The 17,216-nt window shown below is 31.0% G+C and overlaps 1 protein-coding gene across 1 annotated transcript in view; it reads left to right on the top strand.

Moving 5' to 3' along the window:
* LOC134716435 (transient receptor potential cation channel subfamily M member-like 2) overlaps window positions 1-7,374 on the top strand; it is a 31,079-nt gene extending 23,705 nt beyond the window's left edge. The window contains exons 6-11 of the mRNA XM_063579432.1: window positions 600-662; window positions 2,084-2,146; window positions 3,568-3,630; window positions 5,052-5,114; window positions 6,713-6,775; window positions 7,223-7,374. Coding sequence (XP_063435502.1) covers window positions 600-662; window positions 2,084-2,146; window positions 3,568-3,630; window positions 5,052-5,114; window positions 6,713-6,775; window positions 7,223-7,374 — 467 coding nt within the window. The remainder of the gene's footprint in view (window positions 1-599; window positions 663-2,083; window positions 2,147-3,567; window positions 3,631-5,051; window positions 5,115-6,712; window positions 6,776-7,222) is intronic.
* The last annotated feature ends 9,842 nt before the right edge of the window (window positions 7,375-17,216 follow it).

Below are 17,216 nucleotides of genomic sequence, written 5' to 3'. Positions count from 1 at the left end.
ACATTTTTTGTAACTTCATGACGTCATTTTTTTTTTAACTCTAAATCTATTAATATTTTCTGTATTGACTGTCAATCTACATATAAATAGAAATATAGCGTCAATATACTATAAAATAGAAACAGGGCTTCGGATACGTAAACAATTCTTTGGAAACATGTGATCGTAATATCCAATAAGAACAGGAGAGTGATACACCTTATGTAATATAACTAAATATTAGCAGCTAGAGCCCCTCTAAAATAAACAAGGAATGAGTTCAATGCTCATAAAAGGTGAGATCTGTCGTGATTATCTTTTATGCTTAGTTCGTTGAATATAATATCGACGGAAACAATGGAGGAGTTATTGATACAAAGCATGAAAGATAATAAAAATCAGATCTTCGATTTTCTTTTATTTCAACATTTCTTCTGACTTTTGAAATATCAACATATGACTCTATGTCTATAGTATGTGGTTGCAAATTGGTAAAGACAACAAAAGTCAGCCAAGAAAAATCGTTCAAGATGATCTTCGAAGTTTTGAAAAAAGGAAATCTTTTTTTGGAAACTGCATTCTTTGACTTACAATAGTAACGAAGTTTTATCTTATTGCAGAGAGAAAACATCAGAATCCAGAAGAAAAGAATAAAGATTTAAGTATGTATAAAAATTTAATTGGTAAACATATTATCCTGGGGAAGCTTTATTTTTAGAAAGTTAAACATTGAGTCTGATTTGTTATCTTACTTGTTTTATATACACAAGTCTTCGTTGAAAACTGTTATTTGATCTTTATATGACTGTTTGCGTTTTAATAGTGTGTGGAAATAAGAAAATGTGATATGAGTGAAAGTGAGACAACTCTCAATCCAAGTCACATTGTGTAAAAGTAAACAATATAGGTCAAACTACGGCCATCAACATAGATCCTCGGCTTACACCGAACAACAAGCTATAAATGTTCTCCAATGACTAATGTATTAGAAAAGTGCGTCTTGCGTATAAAATTATAATCCTGGTACTTTTGATACCTATTTCGCACTGCACATAGTGATTTAAGAAGTGCATTTTGTTTCCCCGTTAAATACAGCTGTAAGTACTTTTTCATTTGTTGTTAATTTTTAGCATTATTTTTATCATTGACATCTCATGCACTTGACGTTATGATAATACAGACATTTATCGACATAATAAAACAACAAAGCACCAATCGGGCTATTAAAACAAGAAATCAAGATCAATTATGGACTTTTGACGGGGCCACTGACACATTATAATGAACCTGTTCAGTTTAAATTAACCGAGTAAAATTATTAGGAAAATGGCGTTCAATGTTCTCTCTGTGTATGTCTTAATTGCATTTTGAAACAATTTTAACATGTTATTGAAAATGTCAACATTCTTTGAACTTTTTAATGTCTGAATTTAATATAAAATTCTTAATATCTCCTTCCGATAAACTTACAATTTTCATTGTGTCTACTGCGCCCCTTCTCCATGGACATTTTTTGTAACTTCATGACGTCATTTTATTTTAACTCTAAATCTATTAATATTTTCTGTATTGACTGTCAATCTACATATAAATAGAAATATAGCGTCAATATACTATAAAATAGAAACAGGGCTTCGGATACGTAAACAATTCTTTGGAAACATGTGATCGTAATATCCAATAAGAACAGGAGAGTGATACACCTTATGTAATATAACTAAATATTAGCAGCTAGAGCCCCTCTAAAATAAACAAGGAATGAGTTCAATGCTCATAAAGGGTGAGATCTGTCGTGATTATCTTTTATGCTTAGTTCGTTGAATATAATATCGACGGAAACAATGGAGGAGTTATTGATACAAAGCATGAAAGATAATAAAAATCAGATCTTCGATTTTCTTTTATTTCAACATTTCTTCTGACTTTTGAAATATCAACATATGACTCTATGTCTATAGTATGTGGTTGCAAATTGGTAAAGACAACAAAAGTCAGCCAAGAAAAATCGTTCAAGATGATCTTCAAAAATTTGAAAAAAGGAAATCTTTTTTTGGAAACTGCATTCTTTGACTTACAATAGTAACGAAGTTTTATCTTATTGCAGAGAGAAAACATCAGAATCCAGAAGAAAAGAATAAAGATTTAAGTATGTATAAAAATTTAATTGGTAAACATATTATCCTGGGGAAGCTTTATTTTTAGAAAGTTAAACATTGAGTCTGATTTGTTATCTTACTTGTTTTATATACACAAGTCTTCGTTGAAAACTGTTATTTGATCTTTATATGACTGTTTGCGTTTTAATAGTGTGTGGAAATAAGAAAATGTGATATGAGTGAAAGTGAGACAACTCTCAATCCAAGTCACATTGTGTAAAAGTAAACAATATAGGTCAAACTACGGCCATCAACATAGATCCTCGGCTTACACCGAACAACAAGCTATAAATGTTCTCCAATGACTAATGTATTAGAAAATTGCGTCTTGCGTATAAAATTATAATCCTGGTACTTTTGATACCTATTTCGCACTGCACATAGTGATTTAAGAAGTGCATTTTGTTTCCCCGTTAAATACAGCTGTAAGTACTTTTTCATTTGTTGTTAATTTTTAGCATTATTTTTATCATTGACATCTCATGCACTTGACGTTATGATAATACAGACATTTATCGACATAATAAAACAACAAAGCACCAATCGGGCTATTAAAACAAGAAATCAAGATCAATTATGGACTTTTGACGGGGCCACTGACACATTATAATGAACCTGTTCAGTTTAAATTAACCGAGTAAAATTATTAGGAAAATGGCGTTCAATGTTCTCTCTGTGTATGTCTTAATTGCATTTTGAAACAATTTTAACATGTTATTGAAAATGTCAACATTCTTTGAACTTTTTAATGTCTGAATTTAATATAAAATTCTTAATATCTCCTTCCGATAAACTTACAATTTTCATTGTGTCTACTGCGCCCCTTCTCCATGGACATTTTTTGTAACTTGATGACGTCATTTTATTTTAACTCTAAATCTATTAATATTTTCTGTATTGACTGTCAATCTACATATAAATAGAAATATAGCGTCAATATACTATAAAATAGAAACAGGGCTTCGGATACGTAAACAATTCTTTGGAAACATGTGATCGTAATATCCAATAAGAACAGGAGAGTGATACACCTTATGTAATATAACTAAATATTAGCAGCTAGAGCCCCTCTAAAATAAACAAGGAATGAGTTCAATGCTCATAAAGGGTGAGATCTGTCGTGATTATCTTTTATGCTTAGTTCGTTGAATATAATATCGACGGAAACAATGGAGGAGTTATTGATACAAAGCATGAAAGATAATAAAAATCAGATCTTCGATTTTCTTTTATTTCAACATTTCTTCTGACTTTTGAAATATCAACATATGACTCTATGTCTATAGTATGTGGTTGCAAATTGGTAAAGACAACAAAAGTCAGCCAAGAAAAATCGTTCAAGATGATCTTCAAAAATTTGAAAAAAGGAAATCTTTTTTTGGAAACTGCATTCTTTGACTTACAATAGTAACGAAGTTTTATCTTATTGCAGAGAGAAAACATCAGAATCCAGAAGAAAAGAATAAAGATTTAAGTATGTATAAAAATTTAATTGGTAAACATATTATCCTGGGGAAGCTTTATTTTTAGAAAGTTAAACATTGAGTCTGATTTGTTATCTTACTTGTTTTATATACACAAGTCTTCGTTGAAAACTGTTATTTGATCTTTATATGACTGTTTGCGTTTTAATAGTGTGTGGAAATAAGAAAATGTGATATGAGTGAAAGTGAGACAACTCTCAATCCAAGTCACATTGTGTAAAAGTAAACAATATAGGTCAAACTACGGCCATCAACATAGATCCTCGGCTTACACCGAACAACAAGCTATAAATGTTCTCCAATGACTAATGTATTAGAAAATTACGTCTTGCGTATAAAATTATAATCCTGGTACTTTTGATACCTATTTCGCACTGCACATAGTGATTTAAGAAGTGCATTTTGTTTCCCCGTTAAATACAGCTGTAAGTACTTTTTCATTTGTTGTTAATTTTTAGCATTATTTTTATCATTGACATCTCATGCACTTGACGTTATGATAATACAGACATTTATCGACATAATAAAACAACAAAGCACCAATCGGGCTATTAAAACAAGAAATCAAGATCAATTATGGACTTTTGACGGGGCCACTGACACATTATAATGAACCTGTTCAGTTTAAATTAACCGAGTAAAATTATTAGGAAAATGGCGTTCAATGTTCTCTCTGTGTATGTCTTAATTGCATTTTGAAACAATTTTAACATGTTATTGAAAATGTCAACATTCTTTGAACTTTTTAATGTCTGAATTTAATATAAAATTCTTAATATCTCCTTCCGATAAACTTACAATTTTCATTGTGTCTACTGCGCCCCTTCTCCATGGACATTTTTTGTAACTTGATGACGTCATTTTATTTTAACTCTAAATCTATTGATATTTTCTGTATTGACTGTCAATCTACATATAAATAGAAATATAGCGTCAATATACTATAAAATAGAAACAGGGCTTCGGATACGTAAACAATTCTTTGGAAACATGTGATCGTAATATCCAATAAGAACAGGAGAGTGATACACCTTATGTAATATAACTAAATATTAGCAGCTAGAGCCCCTCTAAAATAAACAAGGAATGAGTTCAATGCTCATAAAGGGTGAGATCTGTCGTGATTATCTTTTATGCTTAGTTCGTTGAATATAATATCGACGGAAACAATGGAGGAGTTATTGATACAAAGCATGAAAGATAATAAAAATCAGATCTTCGATTTTCTTTTATTTCAACATTTCTTCTGACTTTTGAAATATCAACATATGACTCTATGTCTATAGTATGTGGTTGCAAATTGGTAAAGACAACAAAAGTCAGCCAAGAAAAATCGTTCAAGATGATCTTCAAAAATTTGAAAAAAGGAAATCTTTTTTTGGAAACTGCATTCTTTGACTTACAATAGTAACGAAGTTTTATCTTATTGCAGAGAGAAAACATCAGAATCCAGAAGAAAAGAATAAAGATTTAAGTATGTATAAAAATTTAATTGGTAAACATATTATCCTGGGGAAGCTTTATTTTTAGAAAGTTAAACATTGAGTCTGATTTGTTATCTTACTTGTTTTATATACACAAGTCTTCGTTGAAAACTGTTATTTGATCTTTATATGACTGTTTGCGTTTTAATAGTGTGTGGAAATAAGAAAATGTGATATGAGTGAAAGTGAGACAACTCTCAATCCAAGTCACATTGTGTAAAAGTAAACAATATAGGTCAAACTACGGCCATCAACATAGATCCTCGGCTTACACCGAACAACAAGCTATAAATGTTCTCCAATGACTAATGTATTAGAAAATTGCGTCTTGCGTATACAATTATAATCCTGGTACTTTTGATAACTATTTCGCACTGCACATAGTGATTTAAGAAGTGCATTTTGTTTCCCCGTTAATTACAGCTGTAAGTACTTTTTCATTTGTTGTTAATTTTTAGCATTATTTTCATCATTGACATCTCATGCACTTGACGTTATGATAATACAGACATTTATCGACATAATAAAACAACAAAGCACCAATCGGGCTATTAAAACAAGAAATCAAGATCAATTATGGACTTTTGACGGGGCCACTGACACATTATAATGAACCTGTTCAGTTTAAATTAACCGAGTAAAATTATTAGGAAAATGGCGTTCAATGTTCTCTCTGTGTATGTCTTAATTGCATTTTGAAACAATTTTAACATGTTATTGAAAATGTCAACATTCTTTGAACTTTTTAATGTCTGAATTTAATATAAAATTCTTAATATCTCCTTCCGATAAACTTACAATTTTCATTGTGTCTACTGCGGCCTTTCCTGAGGGAGGGTAGTAGGGGTCCTGATCCCGAAATCTCGGGCTTAAAAATAATATAATCCCGAGGTACAGAAATTCGAATAAAGAATTCCCGGATCCTGAAAGGCTCAATTCCGAAAACCCGGGCTTAAAAACACCTGATCCCGGAGTCCAGATAAAGGTCCTATCCCCCCTCTTTCCTCTATGGCCATTTTTTGGAACTTGATGACGTCAATTTTTTTAACTCTAAATCTAGCAATATTTTTTGTATTGACTGTCAATATACATATAAATAGAAATATGGGGTCAATATACTATAAAATAGAAACAGGGCTTCGGATACGTAAACAATTCTTTGGAAACATGTGATCGTAATATCCAATAAGAACAGGAGAGTGATACACCTTATGTAATATAACTAAATATTAGCAGCTAGAGACCCTCTAAAATAAACAAGGAATGAGTTCAATGCTCATAAAGGGTGAGATCTGTCGTGATTATCTTTTATGCTTAGTTCGTTGAATATAATAACGACGGAAACAATGGAGGAGTTATTGATACAAAGCATGAAAGATAATAAAAATCAGATCTTCGATTTTCTTTTATTTCAATATTTCTTCTGACTTTTGAAATATCAACATATGACTCTATGTCTATAGTATGTGGTTGCAAATTGGTAAAGACAACAAAAGTCAGCCAAGAAAAATCGTTCAAGATGATCTTCGAAGTTTTGAAAAAAGGAAATCTTTTTTTGGAAACTGCATTCTTTGACTTACAATAGTAACGAAGTTTTATCTTATTGCAGAGAGAAAACATCAGAATCCAGAAGAAAAGAATAAAGATTTAAGTATGTATAAAAATTTAATTGGTAAACATATTATCCTGGGGAAGCTTTTTTTTTAGAAAGTTAAACATTGAGTCTGATTTGTTATCTTACTTGATTTATATACACAAGTCGTCGTTGAAGACTGTTATTTGATCTTTATATGACTGTTTGCGTTTTAATAGTGTGTGGAAATAAGAAAATGTGATATGAGTGAAAGTGAGACAACTCTCAATCCAAGTCACATTGTGTAAAAGTAAACAATATAGGTCAAACTACGGCCATCAACATAGATCCTCGGCTTACACCGAACAACAAGCTATAAATGTTCTCCAATGACTAATGTATTAGAAAAGTGCGTCTTGCGTATAAAATTATAATCCTGGTACTTTTGATACCTATTTCTCACTGCACATAGTGATTTAAGAAGTGCATTTTGTTTCCCCGTTAAATACAGCTGTTAGTACTTTTTCATTTGTTGTTAATTTTTAGCATTATTTTTATCATTGACATCTCATGCACTTGACGTTATGATAATACAGACATTTATCGACATAATAAAACAACAAAGCACCAATCGGGCTATCAAAACAAGAAATCAAGATCAATTATGGACTTTTGACGGGGCCACTGACACATTATAATGAACCTGTTCAGTTTAAATTAACCGAGTAAAATTATTAGGAAAATGGCGTTCAATGTTCTCTCTGTGTATGTCTTAATTGCATTTTGAAACAATTTTAACATGTTATTGAAAATGTCAACATTCTTTGAACTTTTTAATGTCTGAATTTAATATAAAATTCTTAATATCTCCTTCCGATAAACTTACAATTTTCATTGTGTCTACTGCGGCCCTTCCTCCATGGACATTTTTTGTAACTTCATGACGTCATTTTTTTTAAACTCTAAATCTATTAATATTTTCTGTATTGACTGTCAATCTACATATAAATAGAAATATAGCGTCAATATACTATAAAATAGAAACAGGGCTTCGGATACGTAAACAATTCTTTGGAAACATGTGATCGTAATATCCAATAAGAACAGGAGAGTGATACACCTTATGTAATATAACTAAATATTAGCAGCTAGAGCCCCTCTAAAATAAACAAGGAATGAGTTCAATGCTCATAAAGGGTGAGATCTGTCGTGATTATCTTTTATGCTTAGTTCGTTGAATATAATATCGACGGAAACAATGGAGGAGTTATTGATACAAAGCATGAAAGATAATAAAAATCAGATCTTCGATTTTCTTTTATTTCAACATTTCTTCTGACTTTTGAAATATCAACATATGACTCTATGTCTATAGTATGTGGTTGCAAATTGGTAAAGACAACAAAAGTCAGCCAAGAAAAATCGTTCAAGATGATCTTCGAAGTTTTGAAAAAAGGAAATCTTTTTTTGGAAACTGCATTCTTTGACTTACAATAGGAACGAAGTTTTATCTTATTGCAGAGAGAAAACATCAGAATCCAGAAGAAAAGAATAAAGATTTAAGTATGTATAAAAATTTAATTGGTAAACATATTATCCTGGGGAAGCTTTATTTTTAGAAAGTTAAACATTGAGTCTGATTTGTTATCTTACTTGTTTTATATACACAAGTCTTCGTTGAAAACTGTTATTTGATCTTTATATGACTGTTTGCGTTTTAATAGTGTGTGGAAATAAGAAAATGTGATATGAGTGAAAGTGAGACAACTCTCAATCCAAGTCACATTGTGTAAAAGTAAACAATATAGGTCAAACTACGGCCATCAACATAGATCCTCGGCTTACACCGAACAACAAGCTATAAATGTTCTCCAATGACTAATGTATTAGAAAAGTGCGTCTTGCGTATAAAATTATAATCCTGGTACTTTTGATAACTATTTCGCACTGCACATAGTGATTTAGGAAGTGCATTTTGTTTCCCCGTTAAATACAGCTGTAAGTACTTTTTCATTTGTTGTTAATTTTTAGCATTATTTTTATCATTGACATCTCATGCACTTGACGTTATGATAATACAGACATTTATCGACATAATAAAACAACAAAGCACCAATCGGGCTATTAAAACAAGAAATCAAGATCAATTATGGACTTTTGACGGGGCCACTGACACATTATAATGAACCTGTTCAGTTTAAATTAACCGAGTAAAATTATTAGGAAAATGGCGTTCAATGTTCTCTCTGTGTATGTCTTAATTGCATTTTGAAACAATTTTAACATGTTATTGAAAATGTCAACATTCTTTGAACTTTTTAATGTCTGAATTTAATATAAAATTCTTAATATCTCCTTCCGATAAACTTACAATTTTCATTGTGTCTACTGCGGCCTTTCCTGAATGAGGGTAGTAGGGGTCCTGATCCCGAAATCCCGGGCTTAAAAACAATATAATCCCGAGGTACAGAAATTCGAATAAAGAATTCCCGGATCCTGAAAGGGTCAATTCCGAAAACCCGGGCTTAAAAACACCTGATCCCGGAGTCCAGATAAAGGTCCTATCCCCCCTCTTTCCTCTATGGCCATTTTTTGTAACTTGATGACGTCAATTTTTTTAACTCTAAATCTAGCAATATTTTTTGTATTGACTGTCAATATACATATAAATAGAAATATGGGGTCAATATACTATAAAATAGAAACAGGGCTTCGGATACGTAAACAATTCTTTGGAAACATGTGATCGTAATATCGAATAAGAACAGGAGAGTGATACACCTTATGTAATATAACTAAATATTAGCAGCTAGAGACCCTCTAAAATAAACAAGGAATGAGTTCAATGCTCATAAAGGGTGAGATCTGTCGTGATTATCTTTTATGCTTAGTTCGTTGAATATAATAACGACGGAAACAATGGAGGAGTTATTGATACAAAGCATGAAAGATAATAAAAATCAGATCTTCGATTTTCTTTTATTTCAACATTTCTTCTGACTTTTGAAATATCAACATATGACTCTATGTCTATAGTATGTGGTTGCAAATTGGTAAAGACAACAAAAGTCAGCCAAGAAAAATCGTTCAGGATGATCTTCGAAGTTTTGAAAAAGGGAAACAGTTTTTGGGAACTGCATTCTTTGACTTACAATAGTAACGAAGTTTTATCTTATTGCAGACAGAGAAGATCAGAATCCAGAAGAAAAGAATAAAGATTTAAGTATGTATCAAAATTTAATTGGTAAACATATTATCCTGGGGAAGCTTTTTTTTTAGAAAGTTAAACATTGAGTCTGATTTGTTATCTTACTTGTTTTATATACACAAGTCTTCGTTGAAGACTGTTATTTGATCTTTATATGACTGTTTGCGTTTTAATAGTGTGTGGAAATAAGAAGATGTGATATGAGTGAAAGTGAGACAACTCTCAATCCAAGTCACATTGTGTAAAAGTAAACAATATAGGTCAAACTACGGCCATCAACATAGATCCTCGGCTTACACCGAACAACAAGCTATAAATGTTCTTCAATGACTAATGTATTACAACGCAAACAGAAATGTATATAAAAATGAGAATCACCGAACAACAGGTTCATATGCAAAAATTTAAACGCGGATATAAACATTTTAACAGGTGTATGCCTTCACTCTAACCTGCAACAGTATTGTAACATTACAACATAGAAAGCAACACTATGCAATATCATTTGGAAGCTCTCAAAAGACAACAACAAGTAAATATACAGCGAAAGAATAAATTTCTTTGACATAATATATACACAACATGAATAAAAATCAGGGGAGATATAAAAATTTATCATATGTTTAGTAGTAAATACAGTAGTTTTGTATATGTGATAAATAGCCTGTTGTTTAATCAATATCGCCCAACTTTGATGCGCACTCTTTATCGCATACCCTTTATCACACCCCTACCCTTTATCGCATACCCTTTATCGCACCCCTACCCTTTATCACACCCCTACTTTTTACTTTACATAAAGTCAGTTTTAATTTTTTTTTGCTCAAGAAAAATTTTCCTCAAAATAGGTCAATTTGTTAAATGAAGTCATTGTTTGGTATGTCACGAACGTCAAGTTTTCTATATTGTATGTGACGTCACGAACGTCACGTTTTCGTATTTTTGGCACACTAAATGCAACTATAAAAAGTCCAAAACACACAAATAAATACAATCATAAACAAAATATTTTTTAAAAACAACAGGGCTTCGAATAAGTAATTGAGTTGTTCTTTTAATGCCTTTGAAACAAGACAAAAGTAGAACTGAAGGTAACCTAGTGCTATGGATCAGAAAACACTTCATATAATATAATACTCTTCTGTTGAAATATATGATAAAGCGTATAATACATGGCAAAATCCGTATCACATGCCGTATCACCCTCGACCAATATCATCCCTCGGGCCTAAAGGCCCTCTGGCTGATATTGGTATCTTGGGATGATACGACATATGATACTGATTTTGCCATGTATTATTCTCTATATAATGTCAAGTTGAATTATAACCACGGACGCACTGGCGTCAAATAAAGTATCGTTCACACTGCAGTTATTTACAGCAACACATTTTATGTCCGAAATTTTACCGTTATCAAACATTTTCAGCAGGTGAATATGCTTTATTATTTAAAAATCCAATTTATAAAGAAAACACCTTTAAAGTTCTTCCAAAATGGAATAATTCTTTTTATGTAAAATGCATATGTTAACATGGGTTTGATAAAATTCAAAGCTTGATGAAAAAATTAAAGATTTTGTTGAATAGTATGTTATGACTCTTTTTGTGATCAATTAATGACGGAGACAGCCGTTCTGTCGTAGCAAATATATGCTTCAAGTACATTCGTTTTATATTCATAGAAATTTTATTCTTTTCAGGTAAATGCATTGAAGCATGTTCACTCAAACCTGAAACACTAAAGAAGTTACAAGAAAAGTATGCCACCAGCCGTCTTTATAGCGAAATGACGATGAATTCAGTACATTCACAATGACGTTTATTTGAATTTGACATTATAGATAAGCCATTACTGAGCTATTTCAATATCATGTATAATATATAATAAAAAAAACTTTCATTTAGTATTCTTAAGGTGGTATGGGTGTAAAAATTAGAGAATATAAGGTCTATATTTCAAGTTAGCAAAATTTGATGCAGGAATGCAGATATTTAATATGAATTTTCATTTTAAAGAACCAGTTAATAAGAATATAACTTATAAATATAAGTATTTTTACAAATGTTGATTACTTTTGATTGTTTATTTTAAATGTTTTTATATTGTCATTTTTAAGGGAAAGTAACTCTAAAACAGTACAGTTTCCGAAGGACTCTTCATGGAATTTTCCTATTAAGTATTTTAGCCGGAAAAAAAACGTACGGTGAACTAATCTTTTCTTTTGATTTTCTCAATGCATTGTCTGAAAGCTATCTTCTTTTTTTTTTATATATTTTACAATTCTATCATTTCGTTTAGTTTCTAATCACAAAATGTTGTTTTTCCCTGTATAATCCATACTAAATGTGTCATTTTGACACCGCCGGTAGCTTTAAAAATGCACGGTGACCTATCAATTTTATTATATTTTTAATTATAAATCAATAGATACTACGGTTTGGCAAAGTATGAACAAATTCTATCATTTTTATTTTAGACTCCCATACCACTTTAATGTGTCTTATTGTTGCTTGTGAATTAAAACTAATTGGTTTAAACTAAAACAGAATTCCTCGTCTCTTTATCGTTAAAAAGGTACTATGTTTGAAACTTTGAATTCTTCGAAAAACTAAGATTTGTGTACCCTCGGAACTACAGATATTAAAGGCTGAAACACAAAATTTAGCAACAAAGTTTTGATTCCTCAATGCCCTTCAACTGGATATCTTATTCGACCTTTTAAAATGTTTGATTCGAGCGTCAATGTTGAGTTGTTTTATGTAAATAAAATGCGCGTTTTACATATAAGATTATTATAATTGGTAACTTCCCCTGCGAAATGATTATGCATAGTTCATGGATGATTCAAGAATAATTCATGAACACAATTCATGAATTGTTCATTTAAGATTCATGAACAGTTAAAGAACTAGACATGAACTACAAATGGACAAGTATGTTCATGAACCAGTGAATAATAAACTATTCATGAACAGAAAGTGTTCGTCAACTCTTATTATTCGTGAATTATTCATGATTTTATAGTTCATGAACAAGCCTGTCCATTTGTAGTTCATGTCTTGTTCATGAATTTTTTATGAATGATTCATGAATTTGTTCATGAATCATACCAGTCCATGAACCATTCATGAACACATGAACTACTGAGTTAATGAACTGTTCATCAGTAATTTAATTCATGAACATTGTTTGTCCACTTGTAGTTCATGAACTATTCATCAAAAGTTCATGAAACTATTAAAAAGAATTTTCTTGAATTTTCATTTTATGTTATTATCATAAGTAAACTTCTCTTTCTTTCTGTAATTAAAATTGCTGTATCAGGACTTCCAACTAGCAATACCTAATAACATCTTGCTGAAGTTGGTCAGTTGAACAGATCTTTTAATCAAAAAATGCACCGAAAACAAGAGCTGCAAACATTTGTACACCATTTCAGGATTTCGACAATTGATGTCTCCTCAGTGACAATAGGGATATAAAAAGGTATCTGGAAGGCCATATAAATTCCCCTAAATACACCTGGTAGACTCTTCAATTTGAAAGAGTCGAAATAGTATGAGCAGATCAGATAAACCCGATGGACAATAGAATACAAGGCCAAGCAAAAAACATAATAAAGTTTAAAATGAAAACAACGTTCAAACGTTGGATAAAAAAAGCAATGTTTATATTATTATGTGTACATGTAAACTATATTTCTTGGTAGAGGTGTCTAAATACAGGACAAACAATATTTTCCAAAAGACAAAAAAAAAGTGAAAAAGTATATTTTTACAAATGCATATGACTAACAAGTATAACACCTGATGTTTTTAAACCCTGCTGACTGCCATGGACGATTGCCATATAAATTGATCACAATATGTAACAAGGATCGATATGTATGTATCTATAAATATATACTCACCTTAATAAAGCAATACCACCTTAAGAATACTAACAAGAGGTTTGTGAACAACATGTACAAGGCAACGATCAGTAGAACTACCAATTCATAGTCAACACAACGTTCAATAGATTGGTTACTTTCAAAATAAGCTTCCACAAACGTACATGATCCATTGGCATTATTGTCACCTTGTTAATGAAAAGTCAGTGTACAATAACTGAACGGATCACTAAAATATATCTGTGAATGGTTGATTTAAAGCAGAAGTTTCCTTAATTTAGAGTTCATGTTCAATCATCATTGATCTGAGAACACACCTTATCGCTATATTGAAAAATGTCCCGCTTGACAGATAATCTGTCCCGTTCGAGATTTTGACGTCCTACAACAATCACTTTTCAATTGTGGTGTCAGATATTTTCGGTTGATACGTCAACATTACAGGAAATCCAAAAAGAAGCAGGCCATAAAAACTGACGATAAAGCAACAGTTATTAACGAACAATCGACTTTACGACTGTAAGATTTCTGAATGTATAGTTGGAAAAAAATATTTGATTCCAGTTCAAATCTAATCCCTATAGATCAATAGCCCTGAACTATTTATAAATAGAAGGAAAATATACGTTGTTATAATTGATACTTACTTATGTACATAGTTGACTTTTTTGGAAAAAATACAGATCTTAATTTTTCTTTCGTCATTGTTTTTCTTCAGCTTATTTTTTGGTATATATGAAAGCTTACTTACCACAGTACCACGTATAAATTGTTTCAAATCCAGTCAAAAAAGGACAGTACTCATATTCGAATATATATGTTAAGTTTGAGACTAAGTTATATGTCATTTGCTGTGTAAGTTTCATTTCACACTTCTGTCACCGGATATATTTATCCATTTTGTTTTCTTTTAAGTTGTTAAATGATATTATATCCCAAATCAGATTAATATTTGAGATATAAATTGATTTTTTTATGTTTAAAAAGTGATGAAAAACAAGATTTTTCAATGAAAAACAGCAATTTTTTGGATTTATGGTTTAAACACTGTTACCATGGCAACGATTTATTTTACACTTAAATAGATATGAAAACCACATTTCTTACTGAATATTAAAATTTAATTATATCACCATTTGCTTGATTCTTAGGAAGACCTGTACTTTAAAAGCATTTTATATTATTTGTGTTTTCAGTATTATATGTTTCTCATTCATATAATATTCATTTTTCATATTCATGTTTCTTGACGATTGCACTGCGTATTTTGAAATAGACTATCAGACCGTTAGTTTTCCCGTTTGAATGGTTTTACACTAGTAATTTTGGGGCCCTTTATGGCTTATTGTTCGATGTGAGCCAAGGCTCTGTGTTGAAGGCCGTACATTGACCTATAATGGTTTACTTTAAAAAAAAATGTTATTTGGATGGAGAGTTATCTCATTGGCACTCACATCACATCTTCCTATATCTATATAGCTTTGTACGCTATGTTGTGCTTTACGTACTGAATATTTAAACTAGTACAATAGAAAGTTAAAGCGATACTTTATTATTATCTAAATGATAGATATTTATATTCAAATGGCATGAGAAATGCATGAACTCAAAGCGCGGCAATATAAACTATATATATATATACTACTAGTAATATAATTTCACTATTCGAGTTAGTCACTGGTCACTATTATAATCAGGAGGGCGGAAGACTAAAGTCAGCGCTGCAGGTACTTGTAACTTTATTTATTTATTAGCCATGTTTTAAATGTTTCAATTAAAGTAAAGTTACTTTAGTATTTCATATATAGAATTCAGTATGGCTTGAAAGCCGGATTTTGGTATGTAAGTTAAGGTCAGAATACAGCTCCGTTGCATTCAAATATTTTAGTCAAATATATTGTTCATATTTATTGGAACACAATTGAAACTTTATATAATAAAGTATATTAAAATTGGACGATTCAACTGATTAATGCAGAAATGGCCCACACATATTACCACGACTAGTCTTTTGGGTTTATGGTGATTTATTTTCCCCCAAAGTCGACGTTATATTGGTGCCCCATGTTTCCTGCGACACTCGAAAAAGGTAGGTTATCCAAAAAAAGTGTATTTTTGATGTGCAAATGTTTTTGAATTTTATAGTTAAAACATTAGGAAACTCATATTGGAGCTCCCATGATTATTTATTTTGTAAATAATGGGATTATGTTATATTCTGTTGTTACGTGACTGAAACTAACATCGATTAATCCTGGTAAAACTTGTAGAAAATAAAGAAAAGAAATACTGTTTTTAACAATTATCAAGTGATACACAGCACAACGTGAATACAATACTTCAATGTTATAAATAATCAATAAATTTATTGTAGATGAACAAATTTCAACTGAATTATTGAATGATATGTTAAGACAAGCCTTTTAACCAAAAGGTAAAGTAACAAACATACCGAACTGTAGGAAAATTCTAAACGGAAAGTTCCCGAGCAAATGACAAAACTTAAAGCTCACATCTCATCAAACGAATAATAAATAACAACTGTCATATTACTTATTTGATACATGCATTTTCTCATGTAAAAAATGATGGATTTTAAAACTAGATAAACCTCTAGCTTGCATAAAAGTCGAATAAGATTCCAATATTATGACAACGATGGGTTAACCAGAAAATAATCGTGTCGGTATGTCTATAATCAAATGGCAAAATCAAAATCTTGAATATATCAAACGAATGGAAAACAACTGTCATATTCCTGACTTGGTACAGACATTTCCTTAATAGAAAATGGTGGACCAAACCTGTTTGTTTAGCTAGCCAATCCTCTCAATAACATAAAAAAGCCATTATATTGACAACATTGTGTGAACGAAGCACGCAACATAATAGGTCAAATGTCAAAATAGGGTGCATTGTTTTATAGTCTTAATCATTATAAAAACAAACAAACCGGACAACAAAGAAAAAAAAAACCCGAACAGTTGATATTAACAATTAATGATCTCTGCATTCTAAAGAAATTATCAAGTACTACGATAACAGCCGATTTTTCATCCTAAAAATATAATTTCACTATTTAAATATGCTTCATCACTTTAGCTTGTGCTGGATGGTGACAGTGTGCTTTCATTACAGCAAATAAAAAAAGTTTTAGTCTGTACAATCTGTTATCAGGATAGTACAAAAAAAAAAGATCGTTAAATAATAATTCTGAATTCCTACTTTCTCAAACTTCAGAATGTACCCCGCAAAATGCGTTGAGGGGACATGGAAATACCAGGCGTTCATCCGTCCGTGTATCTGTCTGGTCTTGTGAGTGCTCGCACAAGTACAATTCTTATCAGATGTAAAACTTATACCAATTCTTGCCAGAGTTTTTTTGTAACTTATGATGTATGTTCTTATCGCTATTTTACGAAATTGTCCTTTGTTCT

This window comes from Mytilus trossulus, chromosome 4 (assembly GCF_036588685.1).
Source record: "Mytilus trossulus isolate FHL-02 chromosome 4, PNRI_Mtr1.1.1.hap1, whole genome shotgun sequence".
Lineage (NCBI taxonomy): Eukaryota > Metazoa > Mollusca > Bivalvia > Mytilida > Mytilidae > Mytilus > Mytilus trossulus.
This window is presented reverse-complemented; position numbering and strand designations above follow the sequence as displayed.